Source organism: Populus trichocarpa, chromosome 3 (genome assembly GCF_000002775.5).
Source record: "Populus trichocarpa isolate Nisqually-1 chromosome 3, P.trichocarpa_v4.1, whole genome shotgun sequence".
Classification (NCBI taxonomy): domain Eukaryota; kingdom Viridiplantae; phylum Streptophyta; class Magnoliopsida; order Malpighiales; family Salicaceae; genus Populus; species Populus trichocarpa.
The window spans coordinates 1,505,570-1,521,930 of NC_037287.2; the positions used below are offsets into that span (position 1 = coordinate 1,505,570).

At 33.7% G+C, this 16,361-nt stretch overlaps 1 protein-coding gene across 3 annotated transcripts in view; it reads right to left on the minus strand.

Moving 5' to 3' along the window:
- Positions 1-16,361, minus strand: part of LOC127905040 (uncharacterized) — a 93,913-nt gene that overhangs the window by 29,898 nt on the left and 47,654 nt on the right. For all 3 annotated transcript variants that reach the window (XR_008058660.1, XM_052450989.1, XM_052450988.1), the window contains exon 2: positions 6,519-6,671. Coding sequence is in view for 2 of the 3 variants with exons in the window: in XM_052450989.1 (XP_052306949.1) it covers positions 6,519-6,671 (153 nt within the window). In the remaining variant the exon portion in view is untranslated. The remainder of the gene's footprint in view (positions 1-6,518; positions 6,672-16,361) is intronic.

Sequence of the window (16,361 nt, forward strand, 5' to 3'; positions counted from 1 at the left end):
TTCTTGGAATAAATGTTGCGAAATTAATAAAACCACGAACCCCATTACAATAATCTATCCTCCGCAATCCTTGTGGTAATCTCAATACATTCATGAACGATCATCCATGACTTCTATCGAACCTCTATAAAATTATGATGACAACATGTATTAATTAACTATGTTAGATAAATAAATTTGCAAAAATTTGGTTTATCTCAAGATTATCCAACAAACTAATTAGAACTTCTCATAAATATTCATTATCAATTATCAACGTTCATACAAATTTATATATATAAATTTACAGAAATTACAACTCCGCAATAGCATTTGTCATAACCCAATTCTAGGTTATTCCCAAAAACTTACTTTTTTTCAAAAAATAAAAATCAAAAAATAAAATAAAAGCTGGCAATGTGGAGAAAGCAAATCAAGGAGGACTACAAAAATATGAAAAAATCAAGCTTTAATTTTTGGACAAAATTAAAGACCTAATTGTCCCCTAGTTTGCCCAAAAATGAAGAAAGAAAAAAATAACTGATATGGTGATGCTAATCCAAGTGAAGAAAGAAAAAAACAAATAAAGAGCCCAAACCCAATACTGGGGGGCACAACAAACCATTTTGGAAAGAAATTTCAAAGACAAAAGGTCAGGAAACAAGCACTGATGTTCTTTAGTTTTGAAATCCCTTAAACACCTTTTGAACTGCAAATATCCTATTCTTCATAACCAAGAGCCCAAGCCTACATTACATGCCTAATCAAGCCTTTTCTGATTAGAGACAAGCAATCTGGATATGTAGGCCATGCTTTCCCTTGCGAACCAAATCATTATTCACGCAAATAAAATGAATGCTTTGGAATTGGTTCTCTATAACCCTTAAATTAAAGTTTGAACCTCTTGACCAACAAAATATCACTTCATATTTTCACCAAAAGCAAAACAAAAGTTTTTATCACTTCTGAAAACATGTCTATAGGAATCACTTGAATTTCTTCAGAATGAGTTTGCTTTAAATCGATGTCGAAATGATTTCTGTGTCTGGAATAGCTTTGAAATTCCAAAATTTATACATGAAAACAACTCCTTGTCAAACCTTCTATCATATAGTCTCATACCCAAAGAAAACCCAATTTGAACACTTGAGGGGCATGATCAAGCTGGGGGGCAATCCAAAAACGCATAATAAGACTGGCTCTATGATTCTCTTTCTAAGAAAACAAAATGTTGGGCAGAGTTGATGACCCTTGAGATAATGGTTGGAGGATAAAGAAGTACGATGATATCAAACCCTTCCCAGAGGTCAAGATCACAAAATATGACTCGAGTAAACAAAGAGCAAAAAGGCCATCGAAGTTTGCGATCAAGACTCAAACTTTTGAGAAAAGAAAGACTCCATGAAGAAAAAAAGGACATATATTTCTCAGGTAAGTATACGTGCATATTAATCATAATGCATTGTTTTCAACATTAACAAGTCGGTGTTTTACCATCAATTGTTGGGTAGTGTGTTTTCTAACCCTACCTTTTTTCCGAGTGTGCCTTTGAGCCTTTATTTCTTTTTTAGTGCGCTTTCGAGCCCTCACTTCCTTTTGAGTGCATCTTTGAGCCCTCACTTCCTTTTGAGCATGCTTTTGGGCCCTCATCTCCTTTCAAGGGCGCTTTTGAGCCCTCATCTCCTTTCGAGTGTGCCTTTGAGCCACTATTTTTTGGGTAGTGCATTTTCTAACCCTACCTCCTTTCCAGTGCGTCTTTGAGCCCTTACCTCTTTGGTAGTGTGTTTTCTAACCTTACCTCCTTTTAAGTGCACCTTTGAGCCCTCACCTCTTGGGTAGTGGGTTTTCTAACCCTATCTCCTTTCGAGTGCAACTTTGAGCCCTCACTTCCTTTTAGGTAGTGTGTTTTCTAACCCTACCTCCTTTCAAGTGCGTCTTTGAACCCTCACCGTCCTTTTTCTAGGGAGGTCACCCATTATAATGAGACCAATTCTCCATGTTTTCTTACTTGGGCAGGTCACCTATTACAATGAGACCATTCCTTCACCTGGATAGGTCACCCATTACAATGAGACCACTCTTCCTTTTTTTCCCTTGGGTAGGTCACCCATTACAATGAGACAATTTATTTTTCTAGTTAGGTCACCCATTACAATGCGACCATTCTTTATGCTTTTTTTATCTGGGTTGGTCACCCATTACAATGAGACCATTCTTTCACCTGGGTAGGTCACCCATTACAATGAGATCACTCTTTTTTTTTTCTACTTGGGTAGGTCACTCATTACAATGAGACCATCTCAAAAACTCGTTTTCATTTTTTTCCTTAGGCAGGTCACCCATGATAATTTGATCATTTTAAAATCTTTCAAATTTCAAAAGACAAGTCTTCCAATTTTTACTCTGAGTGTGCTTTCCAGCCCTCAAAATATTCATCATTTCTTAATATGGTGAGCCCATCATCATCTCATTCTTATTTTTTTTCTTCACAACACTTACTATCTAAAGTCTCTTACAAGACTTCCTATCGTAAGCATTGTAAAGAGGGGGACAACTGTCATAACCCAATTCTGGGTTATTCCCAAAAACTTACTTTTAAAAAAATAAAAATGAAAAAATAAAATAAAAGCTGGCAATGTGGAGAAAGCATATCAAAGCGGACTATAAAAATATGGAAAAATCAAGGTGCATTTTTTGGACGAAATTAAAGACCTAATTGTCCCCCAGTCTAGCCAAAAATGGAGAAACAATGCAAATTCAAAGTCAAATTAAATTATCATTGGATGAATTTGCATAAGAATTAAGTTCAAGGACATAATTAATTTTTTAATAGGCCAATTTGATTTAATCATGGGCCAAATTAAATTTTCATTATGTTTAAGAATTAATTTGGGTCCAATTGAAGGATTTAATTAAGTGCAAGGAATTAATTATACTTTAAATGGGTCAAATTAATTTAATTAGCAACTTAATTGGTGAAAAATTAAGTTTGGGAGCCCAATTTGGGCTTAATTAAGGAGATTAGAATTTTAAGAGATCAAATTTAATTTTTACCAAGTTAAATAATTGAAATCAAGGGCAAAATTGCAAGAAAATTGAAGTTTCGGGGTCAATTAGGGGTTAAATTAAAGAAATTTGCAGTCAATGACCATTTTGCAAAAGGCGGCAGACTATGAGGGCTCAATTGACACAAACCGGGGGTAAAATTGAAGAAATTGAAAGTTTTATGGTCAATTAGGGGTTAAATTGCATAAATCTAAAACCAGTTACCAAAATGCAAAAGGCACGTAACTTCATGGTTACGATTGATGTTTATCCTGGGACTCAATTGCATAACATTAAACATTTGAAACCGATCATAGGTGTACAAGAGACAAATTAGAAATCAAGGGACCGAAATGAACTTTACCAAAACGACACTGTTTTGGTTACTGTTCATTTTTTTCTTCAAATTTCTCTGAAAAGGCTATTTGGGTTACCTATTTTGTAGGTGCATTTAATGCCTGTATCCTTCACCAAATTTGACAAAACTTGCACGCAAGTGATCACCTAACATCCCTCTACCTCTGGGTATCGTCTGTTTAGACCGAATGACAACACAGCGGCTCCAGCGCCGGTCTAAAGAGGCCAACTCAGGCAGCATGTAGGTGCAGATTTGACAGTGCACCATGACTACTTTGAGCCAACGATTGGGATCTTTCCCAAGTGAATCAAGGGCTAAATGTTTTCCCCAATGTAGACAAGATTGTCCTCTTCCACCACCTATAAATAGTGGTGGATTTCATGGCCTGAGAGAGAAGAGATTGGTATCCAAAGTTAGGAAAAAATTATCCTTTTTGGGTTCCCAACAGCTGCTCCTCTCTCTCCACCGTGGCCTTCAGCCACCACCATCCATCACCACCATTCCAACCACCTACTAAAGCCACCACCAGCCAAACCGCAGTACAATAAAAATTCAAAAAATATGTATTAGCATGCATGTTGGCTTTAATAACTAGTTTATTAAAGTCACGAGAACTAAGCCAATATTTCAAAAACACCCAAAAAATATTTTTTTTCTTTTAATATTTAGGATTATAAATTTATACGTAAAACGTACTCCTGATATTAAAAAGGTAGTTTTTTTATTGACATTAGAACGGTTAGGTTTTAACCCGATAAGATAAGGACCTCCTTATCGAGGAGAACTTTTCTTAAACCATAAACAGACCAATAATTAGAAAACATGACAAGACCTTAGATTTTTATCAGATAATAAAACAATGTAGCTTACCTTAGGTAAGGCGTATTTGGGGTTCTAATACCTTTTCTTTACGCAACCAGTCTCCGTACCCGATCTCTAAGACTAGTTAGGGTTCTAGTGACCAAAATACTAGGTGGTGACTCTCATTCCCTTTTTTCATAGAAAAAGACAAGAATTCCTTGTCCCCCATATTTTTCAGATAGACACTCAACACCTGAGGGTGGTGGATGATCGCCGCGACGCCACACACGTGCGACAACATTGATAAAAAAAAAACGAACCCGTTAAACAAACTATTAATTATTTCATCACAACACATGCAATTCAGTAATTCAACAAAGTTTCAATAATTTACAAATAAATACAATTTTTTAAAATCTAAAACAAACCATAACAAGTACAAAATTAATTATACATTCATATTACAAGTTTGTTTGTAATAATGAGTTTAAAACATGTATATACACTAACAAAATACATATACTAAAAAAACAATAAAAAACAATAAAATTGACATTTAAATGTTAAAATTAAAAAAGTTAGATTTACTTAAAAATGATAAAATCCATAATAAATCAGAACATGGATGATATGACAACAAAACTTAAAGAAATATGACTTGTGTTAAGAAGAGGGGGATATTTTAAGGGGGGTGGTTGTCTGCATTTTGGAAGGGGAGAGTTGGGATGGGGAAGAAGAAGAAGGAGAAATAGGGGAGGAGAGGGTCAGCTAAGTGGTGATATATCCAAGTTTACCGATGGAATCACCGACGAAACCATTCTGTCGGTATATCCATTCGTAATTTGTTGGTACAGTGAAAAGAGTCACGTCACTGTACGAAGATCTAGTTTTAAATCCATCGGCAATTCCATCAGTAAAATCACCCACAAAAACTCCAACGTCAGCGAACTACTTTATTTTTCAAAATTCTATAAATTCAGTTTGCAATTCAGTCGGTATATACCGACGAATTGCGTCCATCGGTATATGCCGATTGAATTGCAGACGGAATTTAGGCCATCGGTGATTAATACCAACAGAAAGATGCTATCGGTATATACCGACATAATGACCGACAGAATATACGCTGTCTGTAATGATTACAGAAAAAATATTTCTGTCAGTAAGTCTGTTGGTTTTTGCCGAATTTCTAGTAGTGAAAAAAACCTCGGCTGACTCGATAACGTGATCAAAACCTAATTATTAACCCATTAATACTTTTGAAAAAACAACATCGTTTTGATTTTTAAAAAAGTTAAAGTCAATCCTCCTGATGCGTGATGAGGGCTCAACCCTTGTTTAAATTTTAAAACTATGATTTGTTTTTTCATTTTAAATATATTCTTACAAAAACATGTACATCGTATTTCTAAATATGAGATCGGTCAAGTGAGGTAGAGATCGTCACACTTCATGTCTCCAATGGGAACAGCCTCGTATCAATACTTCGGTAGAGACAATTGGTATAGAAGGAAGTTGACTGATGCCAACTTTTGAGTTGTTTTTATTATATAGCTTCATCATATCCTTTCTATTCAAATTAAGCTCACAGGACACCGAGGAGAATGCATACTGCATTAAGAAAAAGAGGGAAGAAACTTGAAAGCAAAAACGATAATATAATATTAATTAGAGAATAATATAAATTATATTTTAAAATTTTATCTAATAGCTTAAACTATTAGATTAAGATGATTTTTTGATATGGTATCAGAGCCTTGATAATTAAGTAGTTACAAATTCAAATCCCACTATCTCTATTTATTTGATAAAAATCAATCCCAAGATAATGTAGGTCTGTGCAAGTTTCAAATCCAAAATTTTTTATTTAAAGTGTATTAGAGAATAATATATATCATATAATGGGACCTCATCTAACAGTTGAAACTATTAGATTAAGATGATTTTTTGATATTAATTACACAGCTATTGTAGTTGAATATTAGGAAAACATATACAATACTTCTCATACATGACATTGATTGCTAAGCAAATTATTTAACAGAATTCTATTCTGAGTTATCTATTGTATCAACATTATTATATCCGAGCGAGTTTGGAAATGCGGTTGCACCGAGCAGTATCGTTTTTCCAAATAGTGCAATCACCGTTCCAAACGGCTCTAGATAGGGTATAAGGGTGGAATAACTACCGGTGGAGGGGGGAAGGACTCTTTTCGTAGCTACAGCTTATAGGCCAAACTCTTCAAAGACCATGTGGGGGAAGATCCTCTACATCGACCCAAACATCTTGCCCCATCAAGATCATCACTTTTCGTTGAGCTCTAACCTTGTACCTCCTGACCATGTCATTAGCTTCATCTCTCTCCATGAAGAAGACAACCCTGTCTTCGGGAGCAAGGCCTTTCTGCTCTACAAAACGATGCCAAGAAGAGCGTAGAAGAACGGGTTTTGGGTATGCTCCAGTCAGACGGGTTGACAAGCAAAACCTCCATGCATTATCAGCAGCATCGACTGCTTCAAAATTCATCATATGGACTCCTTCAGAAAATGGAAAAGCCTCAAGGACATGGGTTGGAACTGAAAGAGTATGGCTTATATGGGTTGGTTTTAGTTTCTTCGTGAAGAGATGTACTTGTTCCATTCCTTTGCAGGAGATACAAGAGTTTCTGTGAAGACAGAAAGTTAGGGTGGGAGCAGAGATTAACTATACTAAGAAACAAACTCAGAGACTGAGAGCGGGGGGGGGGGGTGCATGGCATAAAAGAAAAAAATAAACGAACTTACAAAGATTTGGGCAAAAAATATATTTAATCAGTGTAATTATTCCTAATAAATTTAGGAATAAAATCAAGTATTTATTTAATCCTTATCCTTAATCGAGTCATTAATAAATATATGATATGTGGTTATCACTATTAAAAAATAAATGAAAATTTTATAAACATAGCTAAAAAACCATAATTTAACCCTAATTTAATTTAAACATAAAATTTGTCATAATAAAATAGAAGCTTGAATTCAAGAAAATCTTTTGAAGGCAAACCCAATTGAGTTATAGATTCATGGGAGATTTATAAAAAGTTAACTATGATTTTAATGGCTGATAATGTAATAGCCTGGCCCAACCTGCTGTATATTGTTCATTTTAGGCCTAACCGTCCTCACGGTTTTGTTTCTGGTGACGTGAGCTCACTTCTGAGCCTGACGCCCTAAAACACGTACAACAGGTTAGTGTCTAGCACTACTAATAAGGTCAGCTATCAACTTCTCACCCGCCAATATAGGATATTACAATCCACTCCCCTTAAAGAACCCGACGACCCCGTCAGCACTACTAGATAGCCAGTGAGGCCGACTCTGATATTAAATGTAATAGACTGGCCCAACTTGTCATATATTGTCCGTTTTGGACCTTACCGTCCTCACGGTTTTGTTCTAGTGACGCGAACTTACATCTGAATCTGACACTCCAAAACGCGTACAACAAGTTAGTGACCAGCACTACTAATAAAGCTAACTAGAAACTCATTACCTGTTGATATGACATATTACAGGTAAATTCAACGAATAATTTCCGCGACCCACAACACATCGATCAATTCCTAGCTTAGCTGTATAAGAGTACGTTCTTGGATAGATCAGTTTTGTCAGTCTACCATGTGTCAGTGGCCCACGACACATCACCATGTTTAGCGATTCCTACCTGAGCTGTACAAGAAAGAGTGTGTTCTTGGATAGATCAGTTTTGTGAGCCATCGATTACCACACAAGTTCAAAATAGATTGGTCTTTCTGTGATAGACTTAATTTAGAAGTCAAAAGGGGTACCTATAGCTAGGGTTCTATAGAGATAAAGTGAAGCTGGGATTTGGTGTTTTGACTATTTATCTCATAAAATGACTGTATTACTTCCTATTTATAAGTTAATTAATGACTCATTAGTTATTTTTATTAAACAGACAATATTTTATTTTTATTTTTAATGAAATAATCAAGATAGTAGGGGTTGGATTTGGTTTAATTAAATTTAAATATTCAATTAGATCAAATAAATTTAACCAAATTAATTATTTATCTAGTTTAGTTAAAAACCCGACTTAAATTGGACTCTAAATCCTATTTTTTTCACACTATACTTGTTCTTAATTAAATATTAACATATGGGGGTTTGGATATAATTTAATTAAGTTAATCGGTCACTAAAATTTTTATTAGATCAAATGGATTTGACTATATTAATATTTTGTCCAATTCAATTAAAAACTTAATTAAATTAGATTTTAAATACTGAATTTCTAAACCCAAACCAGATTTAATCCTATTGAAAGGGTTCCATATCACAATGGTCATGATTTCACTATCATAACTCAAACTTGTTAAAGGAGCTTTCTTTTATCCTATGTTATGAAAATCTTGAAACTATGATCAAATTTGAACTCTTTTACTGATTATTGGAAGCTACATTAGACCTTTAGCATGTCCATAACAGGCAGTAAGTACATGTCCTCCTCGAATCTAAACTTTATTTCAATTGTTTTAGAAATTGAAGTAAGAATTCCAGAGTATAATTTCTGGGTTATCTACAAGTAAATTAATGAATATAATATTGAAGACATTAAATGAACAAAAAAAACAGGCGATACAAGATACTATTTCAATTACTATTTCAAGATACTAAGAGTATTGACAATTTAATTTCTAAATCTAGCTAGCTATAGGTTTCGCGACTTCACTATTTTATGTATTCTCGATATTCTCTACATTAATAGACTACAAAATACTACCATTAATTTCTTGATTTGATTGTACAACCTAAGCCTTTATCACAAACCTCCAAGAACCAAACAGTATAATTATGAACATATGTCATTGTTATTAATTTTATTAGATTCACTTTAATATTAAAAATATAAGAAAATAGCTATCCTCTGTAGAGATTTAACTTCTTGATAAGTGGATTTGTTATATATTTATTGTTCAAAGTTTCAATCTTAAATCATTTAATTTAAATGTGATCTCGAAGATTTATAGTATGTTTTGAGATAAATGAAATAGAAAGAAGAGTTGTGTGAATAAAATAAATAATAATAAGCCTCTTTTCTTTGTTTGAAAGCTAAAATTAGAAATAGAATATAAAGAAACGAACATAAATCTTTAACTTTCTTGTTTTTATATACACAAAATTTGTCTGCCTAAATTCAGAGAAAATTGAAGTAAATAAAAAAATGGACAAAACATCATTAATTTATTTATATATTTTGAATAAAAAATTGAAGTAAAAAATTTGTAATTTTTTTTTTTCATCAGTATATCTAAACAAACAAAATATCATTTTCCTTATTTTAGTATCTTTTATATCCCTTAACATTTTTTATTTGCTATATGGATCATTAATTTATTTATATATTTTGAATGTAAATGATTTCTTTAAAATATGTTAAAAAGATACTTATTCTTTGTGTAAAAAATAAAAAAATTATAGTGTTTAAAAAATAACTAACAACACTGTATTAGTTACTCTCTATGATTTTTTTAAAGAAAGAAATAAACATAAAGACGACAAGAATCAATATAAAATTCATTATCTAAATTAAAAAATGATTAGGTACTCCCTGTAATTATTTTTAGAGAATTTTCCTTTAAATAACTAATAAGATCATAAATTACCTGTAAAAGCTGCCACAATCGTGTCCTCATTGCTTAAAAAAAAAAACAAAGACTGGTTAAAAGCTATCCATGTCAGTATACGTAATAGCTGTGGAAAAACTAGGCAATTTCCAGGAACCCTTATTCATTCCATGACCATGTCTGTTTAATGTGGAACACATGGAAGAAATTTGTGGCCATAATATTGAGTTTTCAATTAATTAAGAACATGGACCACCAAGGACCACTAGAAAGTAGATAGAATCACACCTAGGAAACAACATATTCCTCTCTGCGTGTTGCTCAAGCGAAGACTCGGTTTCGGTTTTTTCAGATCGACAGATAATGTTGTCAACTGCATAGTTAGTAAATTTGAAATGTAAAAAGTCTAGCATATATGTTCATGTGGCACAAATTTGCATGAGTAAAACAAATTTGCTAGTTGAAATTAGCATAACTTTTAATTCAATTGTAATCGAGATAAGATTGTATGAGCACGTTTTACAAATCCAATTCTATAAAAAATTAATTAGCTCACTGTAATGAATTAAGGTCTTTTTTTATATCCAAATTCGATTTTGAAGTTCTTGTTTCATTATTCTTTTTATTTTTCTTGTCATTTCCGGATTCTTTTTCTTATTAGTTTTTAAATATCTACTTAATTTTGATTTAATTAGTTAGGTTAATTTAACTTATCAATTGACAAACAATTATTAACATTTCAGAATCTTTAAATCACAATTCTCTCTACAATATAATTGTAATTTAAGAGTTTGTGAGGCCTTGAATGAATTAAAATAAATTAATGAAGCATATAGTGACTCCCTCATATGAGTAGCTAACTCACATTGAACATTCAATGAAGCATGTATGAAGTCTTGAATGAGAGGGTATGAAGTCTTGAATGAGAGGTAACGACAAGTCTCTATCGCACGTGAACTGTTATTGATACTTTGACATTTTAGGTTTGATTGAGAGGTAACGACAAGTTTGTTCGTGAATCAATTCAGGTTTTTGACTGACTGCAATTCCTTCTTTTATTTTTTTATCAGACCAGTCTAGATTTCAAATCAACCCTAGCCAGTTCTGAGTTGACCAGCAATTTGGTTCAAGTTTTATAATAGTGGCTACAATACAAACTATGTTAGTTTTTATATATTTTTATAAAATTAGTTATTTTTTAATTAATTATTTATACTTTTTGATAAAAAAAATTCTTGATAGTATTCTTGATATATACTGACTGTATTGCCTACAGAATATATAGATTTTTGAAAAGTTGCAGCGGTGTGATGATGTTGATTTTTTTCATATGATTTTACCGATTGAATGACCGAGGAATTCAAATTGGGATCTCCGTACAGTGACGTGGCACAGTCACCGGCAGGTCTACCGACGGTATTTTACCGAGAGTTGCAAAAACATTACAGTATTTTTCCACAATCACCGACGGATATATCGACGAAATGTGTCCCGTCGGTATTTTACCGAGAGTTGCAAAAAAATTACAGTATTTTGCCGCAATCATCGACGGCCATACCGACAACATTTTTCCCGTCGGTATTTTATCAGGAGTTGCAAACAAATTACAGCCCATGCCACAGACATCGATGCGTTTCCCGATGAAATCACTGACAGACAGTGCAAATTCCAATGTGTGTGACTGTCAGACTGCCAGGTCGGTCGGCACATTTACCGACGGAATCACTGACGAAAGCGGCAAATCCAATGCGCACGTGCTCTGACACCTATTTACCGACGGATGTGCCGACGGACTTCGAAAAATCTGGAGGGATTTTCAAAATTTTATTGCGAAATTCAAAAAAATACCGACAGAATTTAATGCCACCGCCCAAGAAAATATTATTTTAAGTTCCATCGAGAAATCCGTCAGTAAAAATGCAGTATAAAACCGGACCCCCCTCCACGGTTTATTTTTTCTCGGCTCCTCTCATTCATCTTCTCTTCTCCTATGCTTCCTCAAACAATTTTTTATTGTTTTGATTGTAGTTTTCAACAATATTAAAAGGTATGATTCTCCTTTCTTTATCTCTGTATTTTTTTTTTTACTTTTACTTATTTTAGTTATGATTATTTTTGTTGTGTTTTTTGTTTTTTGTATTGTTTGTAGATAAAATCTTGAAAGCAACACACTATTAAGGTAAACATTTTTCATTGCTGAAGTCTTTAGTTTTTTCTTTTTATTTTTTCAATTTATTTTATTGTTTGTATTGCCATAATAATTGAAAATTTTGTTAAATTTGAATTTTTATTGTTGAATTTACCTTTAAAATGTTAATTGAAATATATAATTAAATTTAATTAGTTTATCTTAATTTTATTATATTATTGCTTGTTATGTTTTTTATTATTTCGATTAATTATTTTTGTATTTATGAATTTGTATAGATGTTAGTTGAAAATATATAGATGTTGATTTTCTATAAATGTTAGGTTGTATATAAGATTTTGCAATATTTGTGTAATTATTATCATTGCATTCATAATCATATTCATGTAAGGATTATTGTTGTCATTTGCAACTCCATGCACGTTGCTAACACTAGAAGTTGACCCAACCACCCTTTCTTCCATGCTCTCATTACAAACAAATAGTTCTCCATGTATATACCAACACAGATAATCCTCCATAAACCCTTTGTGTAGAAGATGCATCATTACAACATCTTGATTCATATACTTTTTATTTTGACACTTCCTGTATGGACAACTAATATTGCCTCTAGTAAAATTTATGGGAATAGATGTTGCAAAATTAATAAAACCCCGAACCTCATTACAATAATCCATCCTCCGCAATCCTTGGGGTAAATCTCAATACATCCATGAACGATCATCCATGACTTCTATCGAACCTTTATAAAATTATAATGACAACATGTAATAATTAACTATGTTAGGTAAATAAATTTGCAAAAATATTGGTTTATCTCAAGATTATCCAACAAACTAATTAAAACTTCTTATAAATATTCATAATCAATTATCAACCTTCATACAAATTTATATATATAAATTTACAGAAATTACAACTCTGAAATAGCATTTGTTATAACCCAATTCTGGGTTATTCCCAAAAACTTACTTTTTTTCAAAAAATTAAAATAAAATAATAAAATAAAAGCTGGCAATGTGGAGAAAGCAGATTAAGGAGGACTACAAAAATATGGAAAAATCAAGCTGCAGTTTTTGGATAAAATTAAAGACCTAATTGTCCCCTAGTCTGCCCGAAAATGAAGAAAGAAAAAAATAACTAATATGATGATGCTCAACCAAGTGAAGAAAAAAAAATTAAAGAGCCCAAACCCAATACTAGGGGGCACGACAAACCATTTTGGAAAGAAATTTCAAAAACAAAAAGTCAAGAAACAAGCACTTATGATCTTTAGTTTTGAAATCCCTTAAACACCTTTTGAGCTGCAAATATCCTATTCTTCATAACCAAGAGCACAAGCCTACATTACATGCCTAATTAAGTCCTTTCTGATCAAAGACAAGCAATCTGGATCAATAGGCAATGCTTTCCCATGCAAACCAAATCATTATTCACGCAAATAAAATGAATGCTTTGGAAATCAGTTCTCTGTAACCCTTAAATTAAAGTTTAAACCTCTTGACAAACAAAATATCACTTCATATTTTCACCAAAAGCAAAACAACAGTTTTTATCACTTATAAAAACATGTCTATAGGAATCTCTTGAATTTCTTCATAACGAGTTTGCTTTAAATCGATGTCGAAATGATTTCTGTGTCTGGAATAGCTTTGAAAGTCCAAAATTTATGCATGAAAACAACTCCTTGTCAAACCTTTTATCACATAGTCTCATCCCCAAATAAAACCCAATTTGAACACTTGTGGGGCATGATCAAGCTGGGGGGCAATCCAAAAACGCATAATAAGATTGGCTCCATGATTCTCTTTCTAAGAAAACAAAATGTTGGGCAGAGTTGATGACTCTTGAGATAAAGGTTGGAGGATAAAAAAGTATGATGATATCGAACCCTTCCCAGAGGTCAAGATCACAAAATATGACTCTAGTAAGCAAGAGCGAAAAGGCCATCGAAGTTTGCGATCAAGACTCAAACTTTTGAGAAAAGAAAGACTCCATGAAGAAAAGGAGGACCTATATTTCTCAGGTAAGTATACATGCATATTAATCATAATGCATTGTTTTCAACATTGACAAGTCGGTGTTTCACCATCAACTTTTGGGTAGTGCGTTTTCTACCCTACCTCTTTTCGAGTGTGCCTTTGAGCCCTCACTTCTTTTTTAGTGCGCTTTCGAGCCCTCACTTTCTTTTGAGCACGCTTTTAGGCCCTCATCTCTTTTGGAGAGTGCCTTTGAGCCCTCACCTCCTTTCGAGTGTGCCTTTGAGCCACCATTTCTTGGGTAGTGAGTTTTCTAACCCTACCTTCTTTCGAGTGCGTCTTTGAGCCCTCACCTCTTGGGTAGTGTGTTTTCTAACCTTACCTTCTTTTAAGTGCGCCTTTGAACCCTCACCTTTTGGGTAGTACGTTTTCTAACCCTACCTCCTTTTGAGTGCGACTTTGAGCCCTCACCTCTTGGATAGTGCGTTTTCTAACCCTACCTCCTTTCGAGTGCGACTTTGAGCCCTTACTTCCTTTTAGGTAGTGTTTTTCTAACCCTACTTCCTTTCGAGTGTGTCTTTGAGCCCTCATCATCCTTTTTCTAGGTAGGTCACCCATTATAATGAGATCAATTCTCCATGTTTTTTTACTTGGGCAGATCACTCATTACAATGAGACCACTTTTCATTTTTTCCCCTTGGGTAGGTCACCCATTACAATGAGACCATTCTTTCACCTAGGTAGGTCACTCATTACAATGAGACCACTCTTTCTTTTTTCTACTTGGGTAGGTCACTCATTACGATGAGACCACCTGAAAAACTCTTTTTTATTTTTTCCTTGGGCAGGTCACCCATGATAATTTGACCATTTTAAAATCTTTCAAATTTCAAAAGACAAGTCTTCTAATTTTTACTCTGAGTGCGCTTTCCAGCCCTCAAAAGATTTATCATTTTTTAATATGGTGAGCCCATCGTCATCTCATTCTTCTTTTTACAACACTTACTATCTAAAGTCTCTTACAAGACTTCCTATCGTAAGCATTGTAAAGAGGAGGGCAACTGTCATAACCTAATTCTAGGTTATTCCCAAAAACTTACTTTTTCTCAAAAAATAAAAATCAAAAAATAAAATAAAAGCTCGCAATGCAGAGAAAGCAGATCAAAGAGGACTATAAAAATATGGAAAAACCAAGCTGCAGTTTTTGGACGAAATTAAAGACCTAATTGTCACCCCCAAAATGGAGAAACAATGCAAATTCGAAGTCAAATTAAATTATTATTGGATAAATTTGCATAAGAATTAAGTTCAAGGACATAATTAATTTTTTAATAGGCCAATTTGATTTAATCATAAGCCAAATTGAATTTTGATTATGTTTAAGAATTAATTTGGGTCCAATTAAAGGATTTAATTAAGTGCAACGACTTAATTATACTTTAAATAGGTCAAATTAATTTTATTAGCAACTTAATTGGTGAAAAATTAAGTTTGAGGGCCCAATTTGGGCTTAATTGAGGACCAAATTTAATTTTTACCAAGTTAATTGATTGAAATGAAGGGCAAAATTGCAAGAAAATTGAAGTTTCGGGGTCAATTAGGGGTTAAATTGAAGAAATTTGCAGTCAATGACCATTTTGCAAAAGACGGCAGACTATGAGGGACCAAATGACACAAACCGAGGGTAAAATTGAAGAAATGAAAAGTTTAATGGTCAATTGGGGATTAAATTGCATAAATCTGAAATCAAAGACCAAAATGCAAAAGACGTGTAACTACAAGGTTACAATTGATGTTTATCCTAGGACTCAATTGCATAACATTAAACATTTGAAACTAATCAGGGGTGTAGAGGAGACAAATTAGAAATCAAGGGACCGAAATGAACTTTACCAAAACGGCACCGTTTTGGTTACTGTTCATTTTCTTCTTCAAATTTCTCTGAAAAGGTTGTTTAGGTTACCTACTTTGTAGGTGCATTTAATGCCTGTACCCTCCATCAAATTTGACAAAACTTACACGCAAGTTATCACCTAACATCCTTCTACCTCTGGGTATCATCCATTCAGACCGAAAAAGGCCAACTCAGGCAGCCTGTAGGTGCAGATTTGATAGTGCACCATGACTACTTTGAGCCAACGGTTGGGATCTTTTCCAACTGAATCAAGGGCTGAATTTTTTCCCCAATATAGACAAGATTTTCCTCTTCCATCGCCTAATTTCATGACCTGAGAGAGGAGAGATTGATATCCAAAGTTAGGAAAAAATCATCTTTCTCGGGTTCGCAGCAACTGCTCCCTCTCTCCACCGTGGCCTTCGGCCACCACCATCCATCACCACCGTTCCTCCCACCACCAGCCTCTCCACCACCAGCCCCACCGCAGTAAGTCATTCGGCCACCAAGAGCCACCACTACCC